Raw genomic sequence first — 23,207 nt, 5'->3', positions numbered from 1 at the left:
GTCGCAGTTACATATGATATTCTTTACTATAAAATACATAAAAAGAATAAGAGTTGCGTAACGATTTATGTAATTTTTAATTACGACACACATTCTATGTTATTCATAAAAATATCGATCGAATACTAATAAAGTGCTAACATTATAAATGACAGGTTATCAAGTTAAGTGTTGCCAGTACTTAAGTAATTTTCTAAGACGGGAATAGTGTGTGAACACTGTCTTAGTTCCGGCCAGATATGGAGCCACGAGCTGTCAAAATGGAGTGGGAAAAAAGGCGGGAATGTGGCGCCGCTTTATGTGAGGCTCGTCATTGCGTCGGAGCGAGAGATGGCGCTTAGTGGAGTATGAGAAAACGGGACGGGCAACAACGCGGTTTATAAGAAAACCCAAGACGTTGGGCGTGTTTGGCTGGTGGGCGTGCGGGTTTCGGGCTTGTAATGGTGATGTTCTGCATGTGTGCGTCTGTGTGTACATGCGGCTATGCGGTTACAGGTGTGGGTGTAGTGGTGTGGGCGAAGAGGTTTCCTTTTGTCCGCGATACTCTGGCCTGAGGCTTTAGTTATTAAAGTGGGTACTTAAATTTTAGTATGATATTTTCCATTCTTGGCTTTTGGAATGACCTGAAGGTATTTGTTTTCATGCATCAGCAAATAGTTTCATTCCTTTATATAATACGTATATTAGAGAAAAATAAGGATTTTAAAAAATAATGAAAATTCATAAACATATTTGATAAAATCTATTTTTAATGATATCATTTTATATCTGAAATGCACTGGAAATTTTATAAATTTTTTCACTTTTCAATATTAAAAAAATGTAATGTCAACTGTATTGAGACATTAATATATGACATTTTTTTAAAGTTTTTCTGTCTGGTTTGCGACAAGTCAGTAATGGGTTCAATTCTTTTATCATGCTGCATTATAAAATATTTTGTATTCTTGCAAAAAACATTAGAGACAATTTAAATTACGTGTATTATAATAAAAAAAAATTGTAAAAAAAAAACAAATTGTTATTAAAATATATATATTTGTCATTTAAAAGCTTTTGCTTTGTGGATATCCCATTTACGTGATAAATGAAAAAAAAAATTCTAAACTTTAACCAAAAAGTCTTTATTCGATTTAAATAATTCGTCTGCGTTATTTAGCAAAACCTTTACGTATTATATTTTCAGTGAGCAAAATTTTTTTAAATATATTTTTAAATATTTTTTCCTATCATCAAAACGTTGGCATGTTGAATGTGAGTACTTGTCTCGCTAACTATCTCTTTTTGTACTTATTGTGCCTTGGTCGCACACTAGCGTCTCCCCCATGTAGCTGCAACCTGTCTCTGTGTGAGTGAACTTCTTTCCTCGCCCCTGTGTGCGGGCGAATTTCTTTCGAGACGTAATAAGGGGACCGTTTCTTTCCCGCTAAGGTTTTAATGTCGACCACGTTTTGGTGGCGGACGCGCGTCTCGCGGTCGAATGAAACTTTTTGGTGACGGACTTGAGTGTTGGTGTTAGTGAAAAAAAAAACATTAATAATTTTTTTTGTAAGTTGGTATTACCATTGTTTTTTTTTTAATTTTAACAGTCGAAAGTTTTCAAGTTGCCGAACTTGGTTGGAGTTTGTTTTCATGTAACCGCAGACTCATTAGCCCTGGCGCGCACTACGCGATTAAACTCCGAGATAGGGCCGCATTGTGATAACGTCAGGCACCCGATTAATTAAAGTTTTGTTTACCTTATATTATAGTTTAATATGTAGGCTGTTTGTATGTAAACAACAGTTTTATATTGATGTTATATATTAAATGGCAGGAAACTACATACAAATACTTATCGAGTAATGATTAAAGAGCTGTTAATAATTAAAATTGTTAATTTTTATATTTGCACTTAGATCCACATACATTATGTTTATATAATTTTTTAAAATATTCCTTTTGTTGTTTTATATTAATTATTTTTGTTGTCTTTTCATTTTTATGGTTTGATCTTAAATTAAATATTGAACTGAAATGTCAGAGAGGAATTTATTTTTAATGTTAGTTGAAAAATTTATCAAGAACTCCCATCAATGCAGTAAATATATAATTTTTAAAAATATATTTAATATAAGGTTAAAAATAAACATACAATCAATAATTTCAATTCAATAATACCTTTTTTTTTTGAAAGTATTTTGCATTATTATGACATCGGGATTTTTAACATAAAAACATTTTATAGAATAACAAAAAAAATAAAATCCACGGAGGTTTCATACCACATAAACAAAAAAAGCCAAACACCAACCTTTAATTCAAAACGAAAGTAATGTTTAAAATTCAAAATAGATATCATAAGAATCATTAAATTATTAAAAATGAGCAATCAATTATGCCAGCAGTAACTTCGGTGAGGACTTGTTAAAAAGTAAGTGCGAACTCCCATTATCCCCTCAGCTCTCACCTGCTAATTGCCGCGTCGACTTGAAACGCGCCTTCCTATATGTCAAATGATGCGTTATGACGCTTTAAAGTGATGTTCCGGAAAGTTTATGCTTCATTTGATTTATAATCTTTTATACATACGTGAGGATTTGATTAAGCATTCTTTTTAATAAGGTCTAGTGTTTTGTATAATATATCAAGGAATTAATAATCTTTTAAATAAAATATTGAAAAATGAGATCTTCTATTCGTCTGAAAAAACTTATTTTTTTTATGTAATGTCTCTGGGTAAAGTTTGTTCTCTTTACCGCAACTGATAAACAACTGCTTTGGTCAAAACAGTTTTTTCTGTTGAAATAAAATACAAAAATTAATAAAATCTCTTACGAATCGGAATTTTGTACTATAAATATCTTTGACACGTAAAAATGATATGCATGAATTTTTTTTCTTTTTCTTGGGTAAATTCACATTAAACGCATATTATTTCAAATATAAACAAAATCTCGCCTTTTTTAAATTTCGAACTTAATCACTAATACTTTGTACACACAAAAATAGATATAAACAGACAGACAAATTAAACATGACTAACTTCTCATACCTCCTTTCCGTCGGAACTTACAAACTTTTAATTATATGTAAGTTAGATTTCAATTTGACTAAAGAACTGGAAGTATTATAATTGTTGCCAGAAGAAAATAATATTCTAATCATAAATCAAACGCAAAGTTATTTCATTCACAGAAAAAAAAGTAAGAATAAAATTAAAGATTTGTAAGGCTTATTATTTCCCACGTTATGAATACGAAAATATTTTCTTTCTTGTAACCTTGAATTTCCCACAACAACAAAGTTTTATTTAAAAAACGTAAAAAATATTAACGATAATGGCATTACTAATAAAGTAATATATTCTTTGATCCAGGTTTTTCCAGTCTTTTACATGTAAATTTCGAAAATAGTTAGTTGAATTTTGAGTACATTTATATTATTTACTTTATACTAAAATACATTGAGCAATACGATTTATAATCTAGAATTGTGAAATCTTATTCTGGAACTTGTCTGTTTCAATATAATTTACAGCAACTAGAAATTAATATCGTCCTAAAACAATGTAAAGTTAGAAAAGCAGGGTTGTATATCTAATACTCGTATATTCAACCGCAGATAAACCAAGATGCTTCACTAGGGTTCTTCAATAATAATTAAAGATAGTAAAAAAACCTTTTGGTTCTTGGTAAAATATAATGTTTAACCGATTTTATTTAAGGTTTCTTACTTTGAAGTATTGTAAAGAAGGGGGTTATGTTTTCGTGTGGGATATTTTAAATCGAGAATAAAAGTAATAAATATATTTTATATATGCAAATTTAATTAATCAGGTACAAAAGTACAATTGTATCTATACATAACAAGCGTACATTCAATTTTTTAGTAATAAAAAAAAACATCTTTACGAAAAATAATTTTTAACATTTTGCAAGCAGAATACTGAAATCTGAATCACTAAGGAATTTATGTCCATTAAATAGAGTTGCAAGTTTCTAGAAAGCAGAAATTGTTTAAAGGAAACTCAACTGAGTTTCACTTACAAGCATTTAATTGTCCAGACCACTATGTGATTTTTGAGAGAACTAAATTCCTAATTTATTGCTTCCCAAGAAAAAGAAACATAATATATATGTATGTAGTTATGTATTATATCACTGCACAAGTAGGTTATGGATAGCTTTAAAGTGGTATTAGATTAGCTTAAATTTGATTTCGAAGTGGAATATAATGCGGTGTTTCACAATTGATCACTCGGAACGTCTTGAAATCAGGATGTCCGAGCGTCTTAGCATCTATTTGAATATCACGTAGGGTCCGGATATTACATTTGCTAACCTATTTGTAACCGTCGTTGGGTCATTATGCATGTCCGAAAGGTTTCGGGCGCCCTCAGGAATGTGATGCTATTGATTCCCTCCGTGTTCCCTCGGGCTTTGGAATTGAAGATTCCCGGCACAGATGAGACCCGTGTAATTTAGACAGCCCTTTTTAAACTTATTCAACACTATCGAATGAAAGGTAACGTACACGTAATATAATAATGAGCTACGGAAACTTTTTGACTTGTCGTCTCATTGATTAAAAAAAAAAAACAAAGGAATTTTTCATCCGGAGAAAAATATACAGCAGTAAAAAAGTAATATCGGACAGAGAACAGAAAAGGTTTTGTGTAATGTATCTATCTTTACCCTATCCGGTTCTTTGTGGAAGGGTGCAGGCCGGGTAACGAGCATTACCCACTTGGCCCCTACATGCTTTATTATTTACGACTTGCGCCCTAGCTGTGTTTTTAAGCTAAGATTTTATTGCTGCCCTATTCATGAGCTAAATCCACTGTGAATCTCTTTTACATGCAACACTGATTTTTATTTTATGTTTTTAAGTCAAATATTATATTCAACGTCATTGTAACATTTGAATTTCTAATCTGATTATATAGGAATTTCTATAATATATGTATATGTATATTGGACTCGAAACGATCCTGCGCTGAAATAGTTCCGTTTTCTAGCGTATATCTTATCACCCGCTGATTTCTTTGATTTTTTTTTTATACACTTTCGCTTCAAATTCAAGCAGAAACATCCAATTTTTTACTAAATATTACTAAACAAAATCAATTAAACGTGGTAAAGAAAGTCGCAATAGAATACCCTATGCCCTATTTAAAATCAAGATAATCATCTTATAATATACGAAAGCAAATTCGTACATGTGTAAAATAGAGTGCATAGAACATACAATTAATATATGTACATATTTGCTGATTTAAGTATTGAAATCGTATCCGCATTCCTGAATCATATTCTAAAATCAATATGGCGGCGGAAATTTAATATGTCATAATTTATTGACAAAGAAATCACCTTGGGGCCTTATCGGGAAATCAAAGAACACAAACCAGTAAAAGGCATGTAGGGACCCCTTGTAGGAATTAAGTGTAACATCCTATCGACATATCGCGTTGCGTAAACATGTGCCCAACAACCTTCCATGGAAAGGGGAAAGCCTTTGTGAGATATTTTATAGTAATTGCCTGGTTAATATTACGGTTCCTATTTTCCTGTTTCAAATTACTTTATACAGAATATATTTTTATGGCTAATGGTTTTGTAATTTTAATTTATAACGACTGTAATTAAGGATTATATAGATTTGGGATTTTTGTATCATATTAATTAAAGTACCCTCAATATTACGTTGAAGTACCCTGAAGTTTTTCGTTTTCATTAAATTTAATACTTTTATAAGAAGTTTTCTTAGTAGAAATATCTTAAAATTATCAATATTTACTTTAAACGCAAAACTTGTAACCAAATGTAACCTTAGACATTTGTCTTTCAACTCTTTAGTAATTTCTCAACTTACTGGAAGTATCCTTTACTGAAAGCGTCATAATGTAGAGCTGTTTGAGGGAACCATTTATTTTACCTTCTCAATTACAACTCACAACTCTCCCAAATAACAAATGTATGAACACTCGTTAGTTTATATTTGCGAATCATTCCATTTTGTATCAAACATCAAAGGGGGCTTGTAACACGAGATAGAAGCTGTTATGTACGAAGAAAGCTTAACCAAGCGTGTCTTACGATACCTTCTGATTTGCTACGATTTATTCACTACTGTAAGACTTGATTATAACTGATCTCAATGAAAATACACTTCAGTAGATTATAATTTATAATGTTTTACTTTACTGTATAAAAGATATATTACATTTCTGTGAACTAAAGTAGATCGTTATGTTTAGTTAGTTATTACCAAAATAAAATGCAGGAGAAAGAGATGTTTCAAATGCTTTATAAAAGAAGAATTCTTTTTATTCAATTCAGTTGCTACCCCGGATGCGCTTCTAGTGACTGATTGTGCTTCTCTTTGTAATGTTTCTTTGATGCTGTCAATAAATTCTATGACATTACGACTTTTTTGCGTCGAATTCACGCCTGTAAATTCAACTTATTCTTTTGTTTATATCAAAGTAAATGCCACAAGTATAGTTCCTAATTGGAGTGACATAAATATTAAACAGATATTTTTTTTATGTCTAACGAAACAGAAAAATAACGGCGATTCCCACATTAGACTAACCAGTGACATCAGAGCACAATTTTTGTTGAAACGTATTTTTTTCAGTAAATATTGCCTGAAATAGTCTGTTTAATATAAATAACTTTGATTTCAGGTGAAACACCATGGCTGTGTCAAATCAAGCAAGTGTTAGATTAGAAAAGTGCGATTTTCATCCCGACAGATATCTCAAAGTTATGTGACGGATATAGTGTATTGTTATTGACTTGGACATTATATTAACGATGCATTTATCGAGTGAAGTGAGTTCTACAACCAATGGTTTGGGGCACGAGGCGCCGTCGTCTAGCTATGGTAACGCTCTGCCTAGCCAGCCTTTGACTGCTGAACTCCTGGCTGAGCGTACCCTTGAAGGTCTACTCGCTGATCATCCTGGTGAACTAGTTAAAACCGGTAGCCCGCATGTGGTAAGTTTAAAATAATTTATTTTTAAACTCACTCGTCCGCCTTGTGAAGTATATTTTTTTATTTGAATATTATAAATAATAATAAAAATAATAAATCTATTAGTGTCTTTTGAATTCTAGAAGCTTGTAACTTAAACATATACTAGTTTTTGACTATGGCCTTGATTGTATGAATGGTATATTGTCATGCCTTGGTGCTCTTTGTAGTTGATTAAAAAAAAATGTTTGTTAGTGTAAAAAATTATAATTTTGTACACTTTTGGCAGCGATTTCGAATATTTTTTCTGAAATCCATTAAAGCATTAATTGTAAGTTCCATCATAATTACTTCAGACTAACTTACTAAAGATTAACCTGGACAAACAAAATGAGAGACAGAAAAATCTTTTTTTTTATAGATTGTTTATATTTTGGTATGAAGTAATCAGAGACTTTAGAAAAAAGCCATATAAAAAACACCTTACATATATTATAATTCTATATATGGATGTATGTACAAATTATAACAACTCTTTCTCTATTACCAGGTATGCACAGTGCTGCCTCCACACTGGAGGTCAAATAAAACCTTACCAGTGGCCTTTAAGGTGGTAGCTCTTGGAGAAATAGGCGACGGTACTCTCGTGACTGTCAGAGCTGGAAACGATGAAAATTGTTCAGCTGAATTGAGAAATTGTACAGCAGTTATGAAGAATCAGGTCGCAAAATTTAATGACCTGAGGTTTGTGGGGAGAAGTGGTAGAGGTAAGATTATGTTTAAATATTTTTAACATAAAGTCTGTAAGCCACAAAAGTACTATCTAAATGAACTACGAAAACAAAGAATCAACAGTGGCAATGCACTCATTCGTGTCGGAATCACCTCAAGTGTAGACGATGTTGGAGGCAATTGACCGGGTCAATCGTCTTAGGATTATTGCAATTACATAATACGTTTCACAAGGATACGGTTACGGTCCAAACGGACGTGAAAGATGTGTTTTTTTTTTGTATGTATTCATACAAATAGATTCTCTTTTAGTGTTGGTATCCCTACCGTCTTCTTTGTGTTTGCGAATCAATATCCAAAACATATTAAATATTTCATACGTTCTAACGAACATATCTTGATGTTTACGATAATGCAGACTACTCATAAAAAATCCCCCTCCCTTGAGTGAGCACTCAAAAACAAAGCTCCGTGCGCCTTTGCTTCTGAATATTTCAACAGGTCTTCTCTTTGTAGGAATATTAAGTCAATGGGGGTAATTGATCTGTTAAGATACTGTACATAGCAGGTTTATTGCGTCCTAAGGTCAAGAGCACTTTGAGATTTCTTCTTATCATCATCATTACCATGATCCTGTTTTAAAAGTTACCATCAATACATTACAAAAAAGTATTCCTACATTTGAATTTATGTAGATAATCTTAAATATTATACTTTTTTTTTAAATAAGAAATGTTTAAGGACTATTTATAATTAAAAAAAGTTCTTTATCATTAAAATCGATAGGGCAACCATTTAAACTAAACAGCTAAGTAATAGTGAATTAATCGTCTAATTTAATACGCACTTAGATCTAACCCTCAAGTCTAGTACTTAGACGGGCACTTGTACAACTTCTCATTTGCGGATCCATTTACCATTTGCAAATGATACTAGGTATAAATTTAATTTACTCCATTGGTTGTTAAAACCTCAACTTAAAAAAAGACTTTCAATTGCGCATGATACATAAATTTAAAATAAAACAAATTTAGTTTAAAAGAAAGTTCAGTTATTCGCAGATTCAGTGTTGCTAAGTTAACCAATTTTATGATTAAATTCATAATAATCATTAATAATTTTACGTCAACGATATCTCCGACCCACTGTGTTCAAACAATCCTAACTACAAACAGGGAGGAAACTATATTCATTCAGTATTCAAATAGAATGTAAAACTTAAATGTTTAGGGTCGCTCGCGGAACATTTGAACTGTAAACTGTCTTATATTCAAATAGTGGGGAGCTAACGAAGCAGATCTGCCAAAATACATCAACAGTCAGGGGTAATGTTACTTACAACTCGTTCTAAGGAATTTGTATAAATGTTGTTGTTTGTTATCACATGTTCAAGAAACGACTTGTAATATTCCTCTTTTTTTCTATTTAATTTACGCTAGTGAAAGTATCCCTTTTTTTGGTTTTTCTATTGCTATTCCGATATCTATTTTAAATTATATAAAAAATCAATTTTTTATAGAACTGTCAATCAAGTTAAATCAAGTTTGATAGTTAATAGAGGTGATGTTTGAATTGGGCATCAGTAAAGTTAATACGTTTCTAATATAACAAAATATAAAGACTCTCGATGACAGAGTAATTAAAACATTTTTTTTAATAACATCTATGGAAAAAATATATCTGAAATCTTTGATTTTTTTTTATTATAAAAATTTTATACGCATAGTTAGTAGTTATCCGGTATACTTTTGTTTTACGGTATGTAGGCAAATTAATATACATTCAACAAAAATAATTTCATAGACATTCTTTCTAGTTAACCGGAATTTACAAATAATTCTTCCTAACTAGTGGTTTATGCAGTTCGGTATAGGGAAATGTCAGAAATATAGTAAAAAAAAAATAGATATGATATCCACATCTACCAATCCACATCACCATCTATAGCTTTTCACATGGCTTCATACAAATACAAGTGTTTGCCGTGAACCCAAACGAAATTCAAGAAATTCTGGGATAAATTATAGCCTATATGTTATTTTGATGTCTTTGCTACGTTACTGCAAAATTTTATCAAAATCTATTTAGTAGTTTAAGCGTGAAAGACAGACAAACATATATCTATGCATGCTCACACACATTTCAATGTATAATGTCAGTGAGATTGTATTAGTATTAGTACCATATTGTAATTAGTTTCCAAAACATTCTTTAAACCACATTACGTTTGTCCAGTCTCAATGGTATGGATGTAGAATACCAACAACCATTTATTTATCAGCCAAAGTAAACAGGTCTAACTCATTAACATTTCTTTAAACAAACAAAAGCGTTTGACCGGAGAGTGTATAAAAAACCAATATAGCCCTAAACTGGAAAGTGGAAAAGAAGTTAAGAGGTGTCTATTTGTCACGTTCCTTCGTGAATAACGTTCTGCTTTCCAATTAAGGGTAAGCGCTCTCTTTGTTTATCTTAAATTGCGAGAAAATCTCACTCAAATTATCGGGATGAAGTAAGAAGGGGAGATCGGAATACAACTTTTGTTACGATTGTATAAAAAAGTTGCCTGACGCTGACGGACAGGGCGCGGGGAATTTTTAATAAGCGAAAAATTTAATGAGGGTCCTGAATTTTTGCTCGGTTTCGGCCTGTCAGCTCTATTTAAATCTAACGGTAGCTGGGGATGCTACTTTTTTATGTTACACTTGCTATTTCAACAAAAAATTCGGATCATTTCAATTTTAAAATGTTGAGTATAGGAAACCTTTATAGTAATTTTAACAGAAGGTTTAAAGGCGTGATTAGTTCTCATTATATTGCCTGCAATAAGAGACCAATTTACTGCACCGATAGTCAAGAGGCGACATCTGCTAATCGATTGATTGACCCCTCTTTAGAGCGATCCGACAAAAAATACCCAGGGGTCGGGTGTCCCCGCTTTTACAACAAATGTATTTTGTAAAATTTCTTAACATTCTTACATATTTTTATAATATGAAAAGGATATCTGTAAAAGTGAAACAAAAATTAAAAGATTTAAAATATATATAGTGATAAGTACTAAACGTAGGCCATAGACATTAATTTTTTTGTCTATAAAAAGTTTGTGCATCCTGACAACTCCACTGACATATCAAATTCTGTAATATGGTTGTAAGTCAAACATTACGAGACGTCAGCACCCCCTCCCAGTGGAAAATTATTTTTGTATAAGAGCCGCGAAAAAATATTTCACCTCACCTTCCTTTATTAAGCATCGCCCTTTGATGCAGTGCAAAGTTACCCCATGGTTTTAAATTTGCCTTGTTAGAAATGAATGTATGTTGTAAATGTAAAATTAGCATACGGAATCTTGGTTTCGTATTATATATGGGGCCATTAAAAGGTTTACTGTAATGCATACGTCGTAATGTGTTGTAATAATCTCTCTGCAAGGATTTGTATATATGTATTAAAACGTTACGAAACCTTTGTAGATCTCGTTACCAAACTATAAATTGTGTGAAGAATTTAAGCATTATAAATTCTTAGTGTCAAGATCATATAAACATAAGTGTTCTATAAGATTAGGAGGGTTCTCTCTTTATTTTTATTAATTTAAACGTGCCTTAATAACGAGAGGGAAAGCCGCTTATACAGGACTATCTATTCGATGGAAAGAGAGATCAAATTTCCTTTGGTGTTCTTTTGCAAGTTCTGTTTTCCGTTTTTAATTATTGAGTCACTCATTCCTAATTATTATTATTAGCGATGGGGAGTGGTGAAAATTGAGGGTCTTGTAGAGTAATATTGACCGCTCGGCTTGAGGTACGTCTCGGGGGAGGTTTTTAATTGTACAAGCTTTTGACTTTTCACTTGTTCTTTTGAGACGCTTCAATAAACTTGAATTTCACTCTGTCTCGCTGTTAGCTTTTATTACTGAGGATGTTTTAGTCCTATGTTTTCTTTGGAATGTTTTATATATATTATAGGAATTATTTCTTGTAGTTATTATTATCATCTGTATTGTATGTAATTTATTAGTATGTAATTAATTTAATGATTTAATCGTTGGTGGTATTACGAAACGGAATCATATATAACTTTAGGATATACCCCTCGGCCAATCCGCTAATGTCCCTAAAGCGAATCTGCCCGCATTAGGTATTTTATATCCAAATTGCCGTTCTTTAAGCTGAAAATCCCCAGTAAGCCATGAAACCGAGATCAAAAGAGCTCACTGCCATTACGATTGTGGCTCATTTTTTATTTAGCCGGCGTAGAACTCTTATCTTAACGCCCCCGCCTACTTTATGACGTTATAAAGCTTATTTTTAATCTGACGGATCCAAAGAACTGCAGATTGAGATCAAATCTGAATATTATCCCATAAAAACATAATGCAAACAAACAGTTTATTGGAACCGGTTACAGACGGTCGGTGTGTCGTGTATCCAAAATATCAGATACGTGTTCGTCGATGCAAACATATCTTTATGAAGAGTGTCGCCCCCAGGGATCAATTTCCCAGTTTATGAAGTGTGTAGCACGTGCAGCTTGCAATATGTTCGCGAGGGAGACGAAACTCTTTTTATGAATAACTTAAATGATTTATGAAGTGTACGTGAACGCATTTTTCTTCGATTCCTCCCTTTGATGCCATGTGTAAAGGCCTTTCACTGTAAATATTTCTAGCTCTAAATAATCTATGGATATTATTATATTATATTTTATTTACTGTTTGTGAATGAGTAATTTTCTAATATTTCTTATAGATTTGTGATATTTAAAACCTGTGTTGTATTTTCTTCTTAAATAAATTTTTCATAGTAAATTATTATTAAACAGATCTTGAAAAGTCCTAAAGAATCGAATAATTTAAACTATTACTTATTATTGATTTATTCTATTTTATCATGTAAAATTTCTTAATTCTGTTATAAAATAAGGTTTTATTGTATCGTTATTACTATCATGGTTTGAGAGAAACTGTGAAGTTATTTAACAATAATAAAAAAATTACTTTTGTACTGCCATGAAGCCACAACTCATAAGACGTATTTTAATGGGCCTCATTTGTAGGTACTAGCGGTGTTTTAAAGATTACGATGCCGCTAAATCATTTTGTTAGACGATGAAAAATAATATCATTCATCTCAAGTTAGAAAATTTATCATCATTTTATGAAAATATGCGGACGGCCGCTCATTTTGGGTTGGGTGAGGGTGGTATTACTGTAACGATAATAGATTCCAGACTTGAGAGATCCTTTTTAAGACGGATCTATTTTAGGTACAGAAAGGCAAATCACCGTTTAGATTACTTAATTGTTCTTTATTTTATTACCTAAAACTATTTTAAATGTCGTTAAACGAGTGTCATTTAATAAGTAATTTAAGTGTAAATAGGAGGAGTGAACATTTTCTAAAGCTTTATAAAGATGTCTATACCTTCTTGTATAGTTTATTAAGTTACGACTATTGATTCTTCCGTCTATTATTGCTGGTCAAATTTTTTGTTAAAATTGGTAAATTTCGTCATACATTATAATGCAGGTTCTTACAAAAAAAAAAATATATGAGCATTATGATACCTGAAATATTTAAGGTATAAACAAGACTGTCTTGACTTATGTCTGTGCTCCCCAAATGAGACACGTCTTTTGGCTCAAAGCCAGCAGTAAACGTACCCAAGTTTTGTTTTCTGGGTAGCTTGCCAGTTTCTTTCTAATTTACAAGTGAATTTTATATGTTACATGTGAAATTACTTTATACTTATTTTAAAAGGTGCAGCGCATTCTTAATATTGTGTTTAAACAAAGAAAACGCATTACTATTATTATGTAAGCATATAAATTAATTCTTCATTAACTTTTCCACGTACCGTGTTGAAATTTAAATTTTCTCAATATTCTATGAGCAGAGTTTTTCCCTTTATTTATGACTTACACGAACATGTTCGAACATGTTTGAAACTAAAATAATCTTATGTGATAAGCTACAAATGATTTTAAATGTTACTTACTACCATTTGGCCTCGCAATATTCTATTTAATAAAGCAGAAAGACACCAAATCCTAACATATATTAATCCCAAATCGAATGGGTGAAGTCATTAGTTGGCGAGATAGCGTCCGTATCAAAACTAGTAGAATGATGATATCTGTTTACCGCTTATGATAGCTTGATTGCGACCATGAATTTCACCAGAATCGCCATGTGTCGATATAGCACCGATTGTTCAAACGCTTGGCCTCGTGTTTGCGGCCGTTCTGCGGTGGATGTGTTACGACAGCAATTCCACTGTTCCATTGCTTTAGCGTATACTCATTATTTTATGTTTGTCATACCCCATTCATATTATAAATTTTGTTAGTTTCTAAACGTCACATTGTTACAAATAAAGTAAGCAACCGAAACGATTTTGTTGAATTTAAGTAAAAATCTGTAATGCTGAATAAGATTTATGATATTTTTCGTCCAAAAAAATCGATGGAATCAGTTATGGAGCCACTAGTGACAATTAGATTGATTTATGTAATTCATTGCATCATTTATTTACAAAGATTTTATCATAAATTGAAGTTTTTGATAGACTATTAAAATTATTATTTATTTTCTAGTTGCTTCTTGTACATTTTCTTTTGGAGTAAAAATCAATAGACCTGCGTATGAATGTGTGACGTGTGTGTAAAGAAGGAGATAAATAAACTTCGAACATCCTAATAACATGTAATATATATATACTAATGTCTGTCTGTTGTGCTGTAAAACAGATTATTCGTTTTATGATGTATTAAAATTAATCGAATCTGCTGGAAACTCTGTGTTACATCAATTACTTTTATTACGGCCAGTATAAATTGATCTCAACATTCTTTCATACCAGTCGAATGTCTTCTGGAACGCAGACGTGCCGGCACGACACCCGCCACAAATCAACGGACTGCTGACGATTTCTTGCATTCTTCGCTATACGTGCTCCAGATGCTTAAACAAATGCCGAAAGGCTTTGAATCTTTAAGATAAATTGTCAATGTTAAAAGAGAATACTTCCATTTGCTAATAAATATGTCAATAAATTCATATATAGGAACATTTATACTACAATATTATAAAAGAATATGCATAGATAGAAAAAACTGCTTTTTCACGACCAAAAGTTGTGCCATAATAATCGCTATTTGGTTTTCATTTTGGTTTTAACTAAAATATCTTTTCAGGTAAATCTTTCACGCTAACCATAATGTTGGCGACATCACCGCCACAGGTGGCGACTTATCAGAAGGCTATCAAGGTAACTGTGGACGGACCTCGCGAGCCAAGGTCCAAGACTCGTCATCACGGCTTTCATCCGTTTCACTTTGGACCACGCTTCGCACCCGACCCGCTAATGGGATCTCTACCTTTCAAATTATCAGGTAAAATATACTGTGTTACATACAATATTCACTACATACTTCACTTTATTGTTACCACTGATCTACGTTAGACAATAAAGGGAATCACAGGAATTAAATATATAAAAAATACAGTTTCCTTTCAAATGTTTGTATTAAACAAAAAAAATACACAAATTCTAACTATAACTAATACTCGTATACAAAAATATATATTTAAAAATAAATATGTCAGTATATCAACTATATTCGTAACACATATCAAAATTCGTAAGGCGATTAATATCGCATAAAGACAGTAGAGGATATTAAATTGTCACCGGACCTTTGTCAGCCGTCGCGTCCGAATCCTCAGAAGGGGATTTAATTTGGCCGAGAAGTTTCGAGCAACAATTAATTATCTATTACTCTTACCCTCTTTTGACACCTGTAAGAAACAGCCGCTTTGATATTTTATAAATAGATCTAATATAACAATATATATATATATTTATTTATTATGATCAACTGTTAAATAAACTAATAGTTAATTTAAGACTATATGTTAATCGTTACAGGTGATTTTGATAATTACAATTTCTTTATGAAAGAGAATTGTGTTTTAAATATTAATTAAAATCTTCAAGCACTAAATATACATACGGAAAAGAAAATTCATTAAACAGGGATATTTTTTTTTCATACATGAAATCTTAGAAATATAATTTAATATTATAATTCAGAGTTTATCTTTTGAGTTGCAACTATTCTGTATAAGGGGGTGAGCTGTACATTTTATTCTTTAAATGTGTCACCTTTTTCCATCTACCTCTCTGATTGTCGACGGTTAAATTTAGTGAATGATAACTCCCTGGCTCTCTCGCCAACAATAGATCCATCACCTTGATAACCGTTGCCTGGCACCACCCCGCCAGCACCTTGCTCTAATAAACATCGAAGAGGCATACTTGCACGTAATTTTAAGAACCACTTGTAAAAAAACTTCTGAAAATAAAATCTCACTGTACTCTTAATAGCGTCCAATAATTATAATTGTAAAAATATATGTATATTTCTAATTATTTAAATACTATGATTGACAATATACGATTTTTGAGTATATATATATGTATGTATATGTCTCCTATAGGCATTTTGTAGCCAAGTGGCGGGTGAATCTTGTTAGGGCGCGTGTTAAAGCCTCTAACTCAATTACCTTGCACTTACTTGGAGATACTTCAATTATTATTTTATGTAGGTGACAATTAATTTTATGCACCCTTTATAATCGAAACGGAGATATTTTCTGTTCTTAGTTGAAATATTTATTATGTAGGGATAAAACATTTTTGTTTAAGAAAAATGTAATTTATGGTTCAAAATGTATTTCTTAAAGGATTTTAATAAGCAGATGATACACGATTATTATAATATTATCCAGTAACTGATATTGTGTCTTTATATAAATTTATGTCTTTAAATTCAGACATGTAAAATTTAAATATTCTTGTTTTTATTTTTTTATTTAAATTTTTGACTTTAATCTCAAGAACATATTTTTATAATTCTTTTAGACAAAAAAATATCCAAAGCTGAACGTTTTAAAATCAAACAGTTATGGAGAGTTTAAGTTTTTGTGTTAAATTATTTTGAATGATGACTATGACGGAGCTGTTATTAAAATATTTCTTGATGCGTGCCTCGTCTTAAACTCCTGCATCTGTTATTAAAAAAAATTAAATGATCAATCATACAACTGAAGGAAATAATTTTTTTCCTATTAAGGAAAGTAAAAAATTAAAAAAAAATAAATAAAATCGAATTTAAAACATTTTTGATGTTTAAAATAAAATTTATACGACGTCTACCATCCATACATTTCTTGCCTTCAGAGTATATGTTATCACAGTCAAAGCAATTTGCTTTCAATATATAAATTCCACGAATCCGCGATTTTGTACTGCCCTCCGATAACCCTTTGAAATCATGATAAATTATACACACTCACGTTTTGAGAACGAAACTTCTTGATGTGGATGTGAGAAGTATGGATGTGACGAGAACATACCAGGAGGAATATTTATAGAGAAAATGTTTAGAGTCGGTGCAGCTAAGGTATTAGGTGATATAAAAAAAATAAGCCATATCTCGTTTACGAATATTACTTGCAAAATATACATTCAAATTAAAAGGTAAAATTACCAGGCACATAAAATATATTAATTTATACTAAATATAATAAAATGATGATAAAAACAATAAAATACAAATATAAATAATGTTAGCGAGAGCTGTGATCGTTCGTATATATTATATATTTAGAACATCCGCGCCTTACGTCGTGTGAGCGTCACTTAAAGTCGCAGCCTTCGCATTATTAATGAGGGAGCCTTAGAGAAAATTAAATATAGCATTAGGCCCGGAAGCCCGGGATTGTGGGGGGGAAGGGGGAAGAAAGAGTAGGGGCATAACCCTTCCGCTACCGCGCGACAATGCGGGTGCATAATTACGCATTTGTAAATTTTAAATGTCCCACCCACCTCATACAGCCTTTTGTATGGCGTGATTCGCGCTTTTATCGAGCCTTTAAACGGTTTCAAATGAATTCGTATGATGATGACGCCAGTCCTATTAACTCTAAATGCGAACAACTTTACTACATTTATTATATGGTAAAATTATATTAAAATCAACGCTTCATATCTTTATTGTTCAAAAACGTACCTTTTATTATTGTGGAAAATTTATACAGTACATACTTTTGTTTTCTATTATGGTTAATAGACTGAGGTGTTAACTAAAATTTCTTCATGTTATAAGTAACTCAATTTTTTTTACAAATTAATTACAAACCGAAAACTCTGTTTATAGATGCTTAGTTTAAAAGTCATTCAGAACAAATTTTACGTGAACATTAATATGAACTTCGAAATTAATAAGATGGTATTCAAATATTTAATCAGCAATCGAATCTTGTCGCTAAATACAACGAAAGGTTAATTAAGCTAAACAAAAAGGGGTTAAACAAAATCAATAAAGGCAAATTCATTAAGTGTTAAACAGATTGAAATACAACATGGCGCGCAAGATGGCGTCGGGTTAAGGCGCGTTGACAAAGCGACGTCGTTAGTTCGCGAGCCCTCTTATTAACCTTATGATGTACGGAGGACATCCATCTTGGCTTACGTCATTAGCATCCAACGCGGTTAAAACCATTCAAATTATTATAAGTTTTAGTACACTATTCCAAACGTATACATACTTATTAGTTTAAAACCATTTCACTTAAGAAATTTCAAGAGGTTACCCTTACGACTACTCTAGATATAAAATGTCGACTTTAAAAAACAATATCAAATAACTTAAGGGAATGTTTTTTTTATGTTTAAGCAGTAAAGGGCATAAAATAGAAACGATGCTCAACATCACCATTAAAATAAATCGTTCTGTAGTGTCTAACCCTTTATTTAATTCGCTCTCAGCGATTAAAAATTTCTCTCTAATCCCAGGACATTGGAATCGCACTAAAAACGATAATACTTTTATTCCGCTAATCCCGGTCGTCTTCGCGGATTAGCGCCGTAAGAACGGTAGGAAAAATTCAAGATTCAATCTAGTAAATGGCATTAAAATGTTTGGGTTCAACCCTCTCGCTATTTTTCAAACTGAAAAAAAAAAATCCCTTCGAACAGAGTAATGTAGCGCACTGGCACGTCTTCAAGACGGTACAAACTAATGTACCGCGATGGAAACGTTTTGATGCTTTGTCTTTCTTTGCGATTAAGATACAGATGAAACCTCTATACATTGTTGTATCTTTTTTATGTGATAATAATATTAATATGTGCTTCTTGTTCACGTAAGAATATACTTCATTGTAGTATTTTATTTGTATAAGTAATAATTAACGTGATTTGTTATTTCTAACCCATATCCCATGTATAAGAATATGCGGAACTGCATATTTTTTTTCTTTAGGGACTGATTTTTTATTAAGCTTTCTTCAGTTGAAGTGGCAGTAAATTATTATTGGATAATTTTATATGCATACAACTTTGAGGTTTGACTGACATGAAATTTGCTTCCTTACGACCTATCAGGAAATATTGATCAAGGTTTAAAAATGACCCTATTATGTTGAATGACTGTAATAATCAAGGAATAACAGTTAGTTGTATGAATCTAGTATGATATTTTTTCATATGAATGCAAAGGATCCTTTACATTCAGCCGCTCTACACACCGATTACACACTATGAACACAGCAAAGAATTCCAACATTAACGAATGCAAATGGTCTGGCGCTACCCTTTCTTCTGCAACTTTGAACAGTGAACACGAAATGAAACAATGCCTTTAGTTTTAGGGATGGCTAAGTTTTTATGTTTTAGTACCACTTTGCATAGCACGCGTTGTTTTTTTTGTGTCCAAAGAGTTTTGGATGTGTGCATGTTTTTTTTTTGTTTATGCTAAATTAAAAACTACATCTGACGTTTGAAATTTTGCAAGAGTTTTTAATTTTTAAATGTAACTGTTACATTTAATCTGATTTTTTGTGTTTAAAGACAGTTTCATAAAATAATTCATATAAATGAATTTATGGATGAATAAAATAATCATGGCAATCCTCTTTCTAATGACAATTTTAAACTACATTTATATGAACAAATTCTCTTAGTGGGATATAACAATGTTGGAAAGAGCTTTATTTATTCTTTTCTTTGTTAGATATAGTAATAAAGCGTTTTGAAATGTGTATAATTATTCTGTATGATAAAATATGTCTAAATAAAATAACGCGAAGGTTAAGTGCTGTGATTTAAAATGCTGATCGTCGTTTATCGCTTGTAAATAATTGGTTTTATATGCATCCGTGACATCCAAGATGAACGTTCTTTAAAAGTTATAAAACCAATACATTTCAAACCAAAATAATGTTGTCCACAATAATTACTACAATATCATTGACATATTTAAATGATTCTTCATTGTCGCAAGAGTCTTGGCAGACTCGTCGTGGTCATCACGTATCAGTGATCCTTATACATGATTACTTTCGTGGGGAGATAGTTGCTCTGGTTTCCCGTTGCCTTCTGCACCACCACTTTTTTTTGGGGCTATTTAGACTCCAAGGCTTCCTGTAGCCTGTTCCAGCCAGTGGTGTCTAAATACTCTCAGGAAGTACATATGACTGGGAAAAGATCACATTGGTACTTGCCAGGTTTCGAACCCGCGCCCTCACGTATGAGAGGCGGGCCTTTTAAACCCCAGGCCACCACGACTTTTTATTATTATTATTTTAATGATACGTATTTTAATTTATGCTTTTTAACATCCAATCCGACCAATTCCGATGTATTATAATAAAATGTAACTTTTCATAAAAAATATGAGTATAAAAAATACATAATAATTGGTAAAATTATTGGTAATATTTAAAATTATTTTCAATTTTCACGATACTGACATTTTAAGAAATATGATATTTTTCTTTGCTTATTACGCTTTGAGAATTATGAAATATAAGGTTACTATGAGTACTATTTAATATATAATTTTTCCGATCTTTCGCATTTTCTTATGTTAGTTATACGAACTCTTCAAATTATGTAGTCAAGTCAAGTATCGACAGTGAATCCGAAATAGCAATTAAGCTAACGATGTTCTTTTACAGTGTTCTAAAGTTCAATTCAATCCTTTTCAAGGAGACTCGATACCTCGTAAAGACATCTAAGGCATGATTAAAGTAATCCTCAAAAAGCGGCTATTATCTAATGCATACACCTCTCGAAGCACAGCGTCCATAAAGGCTAAGCGGTCGGATACAGAATAATGTGTTTTACATTTTCGTAGCGACGGTATCAGCGACATAAAACGGCCTGTAATTTATTCTATTGCTGAAAGGGTTGGGTTGGTTCGGGGTGGGAATTACCCAAGGTGGGTGCTAAAGGGTTAAGCCGAATATACGGGGTCGCGCCGGCAAACTTTGTTAATTTATGCGCTTAAAAATGTCAACTGGAAATTATGACGCCGAAACACATTTCCTATTTCATTAATGTGTTTATGATGAGATGCTGTATTTTTATTATTTACGATTTCAAAAAAAAAATATTATATTTAAAATTTAAAAGTTCATGTGTTAATTTGTAAATGTTTATTTATATAGGCTAGAAGTCTTATCAATCTTCCAATATAAATTGTGATGCTAAGGCTTATTTCAATGAACATAGCAAAATAGATATAGCCAGTAGGCAAGAGTGTCGTGGTGAGATAAGCCTTGAATTGAAACTGCGGAGGGTGTCATTATATAAATATTCCGATGAGTGCGCTAAGCAGTTAGCATTAGTGGAGCGTAACTCTCAGCTTGATTGTTTTGTCGATCGAATTGTTTTATAAGTGAATTTCAAGAATTCGTGCTTCTATTTGATAATATTGCAAGAACTTGGCTAGTAAGAAATAAAATATGAAATACATTAAAATATGAAAACTGTAGTCATTTTTTAGAAAAAGGCAATTTACTCATCACAAATTCACTAGGTTTCCGAATGATTGTTAATACAATTACATATGATAAGAATACTATGTGCTATAAGAAAAAAGTTGAGAACAGCATCACCAACGTAATGCAGAATTTGATGGTATCTATGAATTTGTCACAGGTATAGCTCATCAACTGGCAGGTCTGCCGGGTGGTGAGTGGGGAGCTCTGTCGCGACACTACCCGCCACCGCTGCTACCACCACATCCCCACTTCACACCACACGTCCTGCCAGCACATTCTCAACACCATAGTCTGCCGCCACCATCCCATGAGACAGGTGAATATCGTCTTATATTGTTTTGTTTATATAAGTCTTCATCTGCATAATTTTTTTATGCTATGGCTTCATTCGCACTGGAGTCGTGGAATATTTTGCTAATGTCAAACAGAGAACACTAATACTTATTTAGTCTAACCTAAATGGTGGTAATGTCTAATAGGATATTTTCGTGAATTAGCTGTAATGATAATATATTTTATACAAACGAAGCTTTTTATATTATCTTATAGTCCGGCCGTTTCGATTCCTTTACAGCAAGTATGATCGCTGGCAGACGAGATTTATTAGAGGCGAATCATTAATATTATCCTTTTCCCAAATCTTTTTCGTTCTATAACTATCTTATAATAAGTTTTCATAATCATCGATTGTCACTTAGTACTTAAAAATTAAAATCTTTAATTGACATTGACCATCAGCTCATTTCATTTACACCTCTAAGTATTTCACTGACGCCAAATACAAATAAAAGTATTGATTTAAATTTTTCTCACAGTCTTTAATTTATTTACAGATGTCACTACGGACAATCCGTCAACAATGCACCCCCACAGCACTACCAGTCCAATAAACTCTAGACCCAGCTCACCTCAGGACGACGATGATATTTCTGTGACAGCGTCAATCAGTCCTCCCCCGGACGACCGCCCAGGGGCTTTTACTTCGGTCACCAGAACAAGGAAACCCTTACAGCCACTACCAGCCCCATCAAGTCTCTTTCACAGTGCTTTGGCAGCGCAATTATTCCTCAACTCGCCACTGCTGCCCACTCCACCAGCCTGGCTATACTCCCAAATATACGGCAACTATGATTGGTGGCTGAGACCGCCTCCGCCTCAAGAGGACTCAAATTCAATTCCTGACCAAGAAGAAGCCGGATCAACTGCGTCAAGCTCCGCAAAGAAAAGAGCGGCCTCCCCGGAATGGTCGGAGAGCGTTAGAACTAGAAGCAAATCATTAACAACATCCGAGCGTCGCCCAATAGACGTGTGGCGCCCATATTAAAATTTCTTTAAAATAACGGGTGGTGCAATATTTTATATATTTGTTGGTAATATTACAGGAAATGTGTATAGTGTTGGCACGATTACCGTCCGTGTGCAGGTTGACATTGCGACTGTAGTGCTGTGTAGAATCGAATACGATATGACATAGTGATAATTGTGGATAGGTGTTTTTACGTTAGATAAATGAATGTGAATTCCAAATCGTAATGTTTTAACAATTGTTGATTGTATTATAATGCAAGATCTGTAAATAAAGTTATTCGAAATTTTTAATCAATTTATTTATGTCCTCTACCGGTTCTATATCTGTATATATACAATAAATAT

At 32.3% G+C, this 23,207-nt stretch overlaps 1 protein-coding gene across 1 annotated transcript; it reads left to right on the top strand.

The window, feature by feature from the left end:
- Positions 1-6,803: 6,803 nt before the first annotated feature.
- LOC116771206 (runt-related transcription factor 1-like) lies at positions 6,804-22,923 on the top strand. The gene is made up of 5 exons (XM_061523304.1): positions 6,804-6,986; positions 7,514-7,730; positions 14,897-15,094; positions 21,712-21,870; positions 22,388-22,923. The coding sequence occupies exons 1-5, from the start codon at positions 6,804-6,806 to the stop codon at positions 22,876-22,878; spliced, it is 1,248 nt and encodes a 415-aa protein (XP_061379288.1). The 3' UTR covers positions 22,879-22,923.
- The last annotated feature ends 284 nt before the right edge of the window (positions 22,924-23,207 follow it).

This window comes from Danaus plexippus, chromosome 17 (assembly GCF_018135715.1).
Source record: "Danaus plexippus chromosome 17, MEX_DaPlex, whole genome shotgun sequence".
Classification (NCBI taxonomy): domain Eukaryota; kingdom Metazoa; phylum Arthropoda; class Insecta; order Lepidoptera; family Nymphalidae; genus Danaus; species Danaus plexippus.
Note: the sequence above shows the minus strand (reverse complement) of the source record. Positions and strands in the feature narration are given on the sequence as shown.

Bases quoted from the DNA above. Each gene is read 5' to 3' on its own strand.
- LOC116771206 (XM_061523304.1), top strand. From the start codon at position 6,804: ATGCATTTATCGAGTGAAGTGAGTTCTACAACCAATGGTTTGGGGCAC. The intron at 6,987-7,513 runs GTAAGTTTAAAA...CTCTATTACCAG, and splicing joins AAACCGGTAGCCCGCATGTG to GTATGCACAGTGCTGCCTCC. The intron at 21,871-22,387 runs GTGAATATCGTC...ATTTATTTACAG, and splicing joins GCCACCATCCCATGAGACAG to ATGTCACTACGGACAATCCG.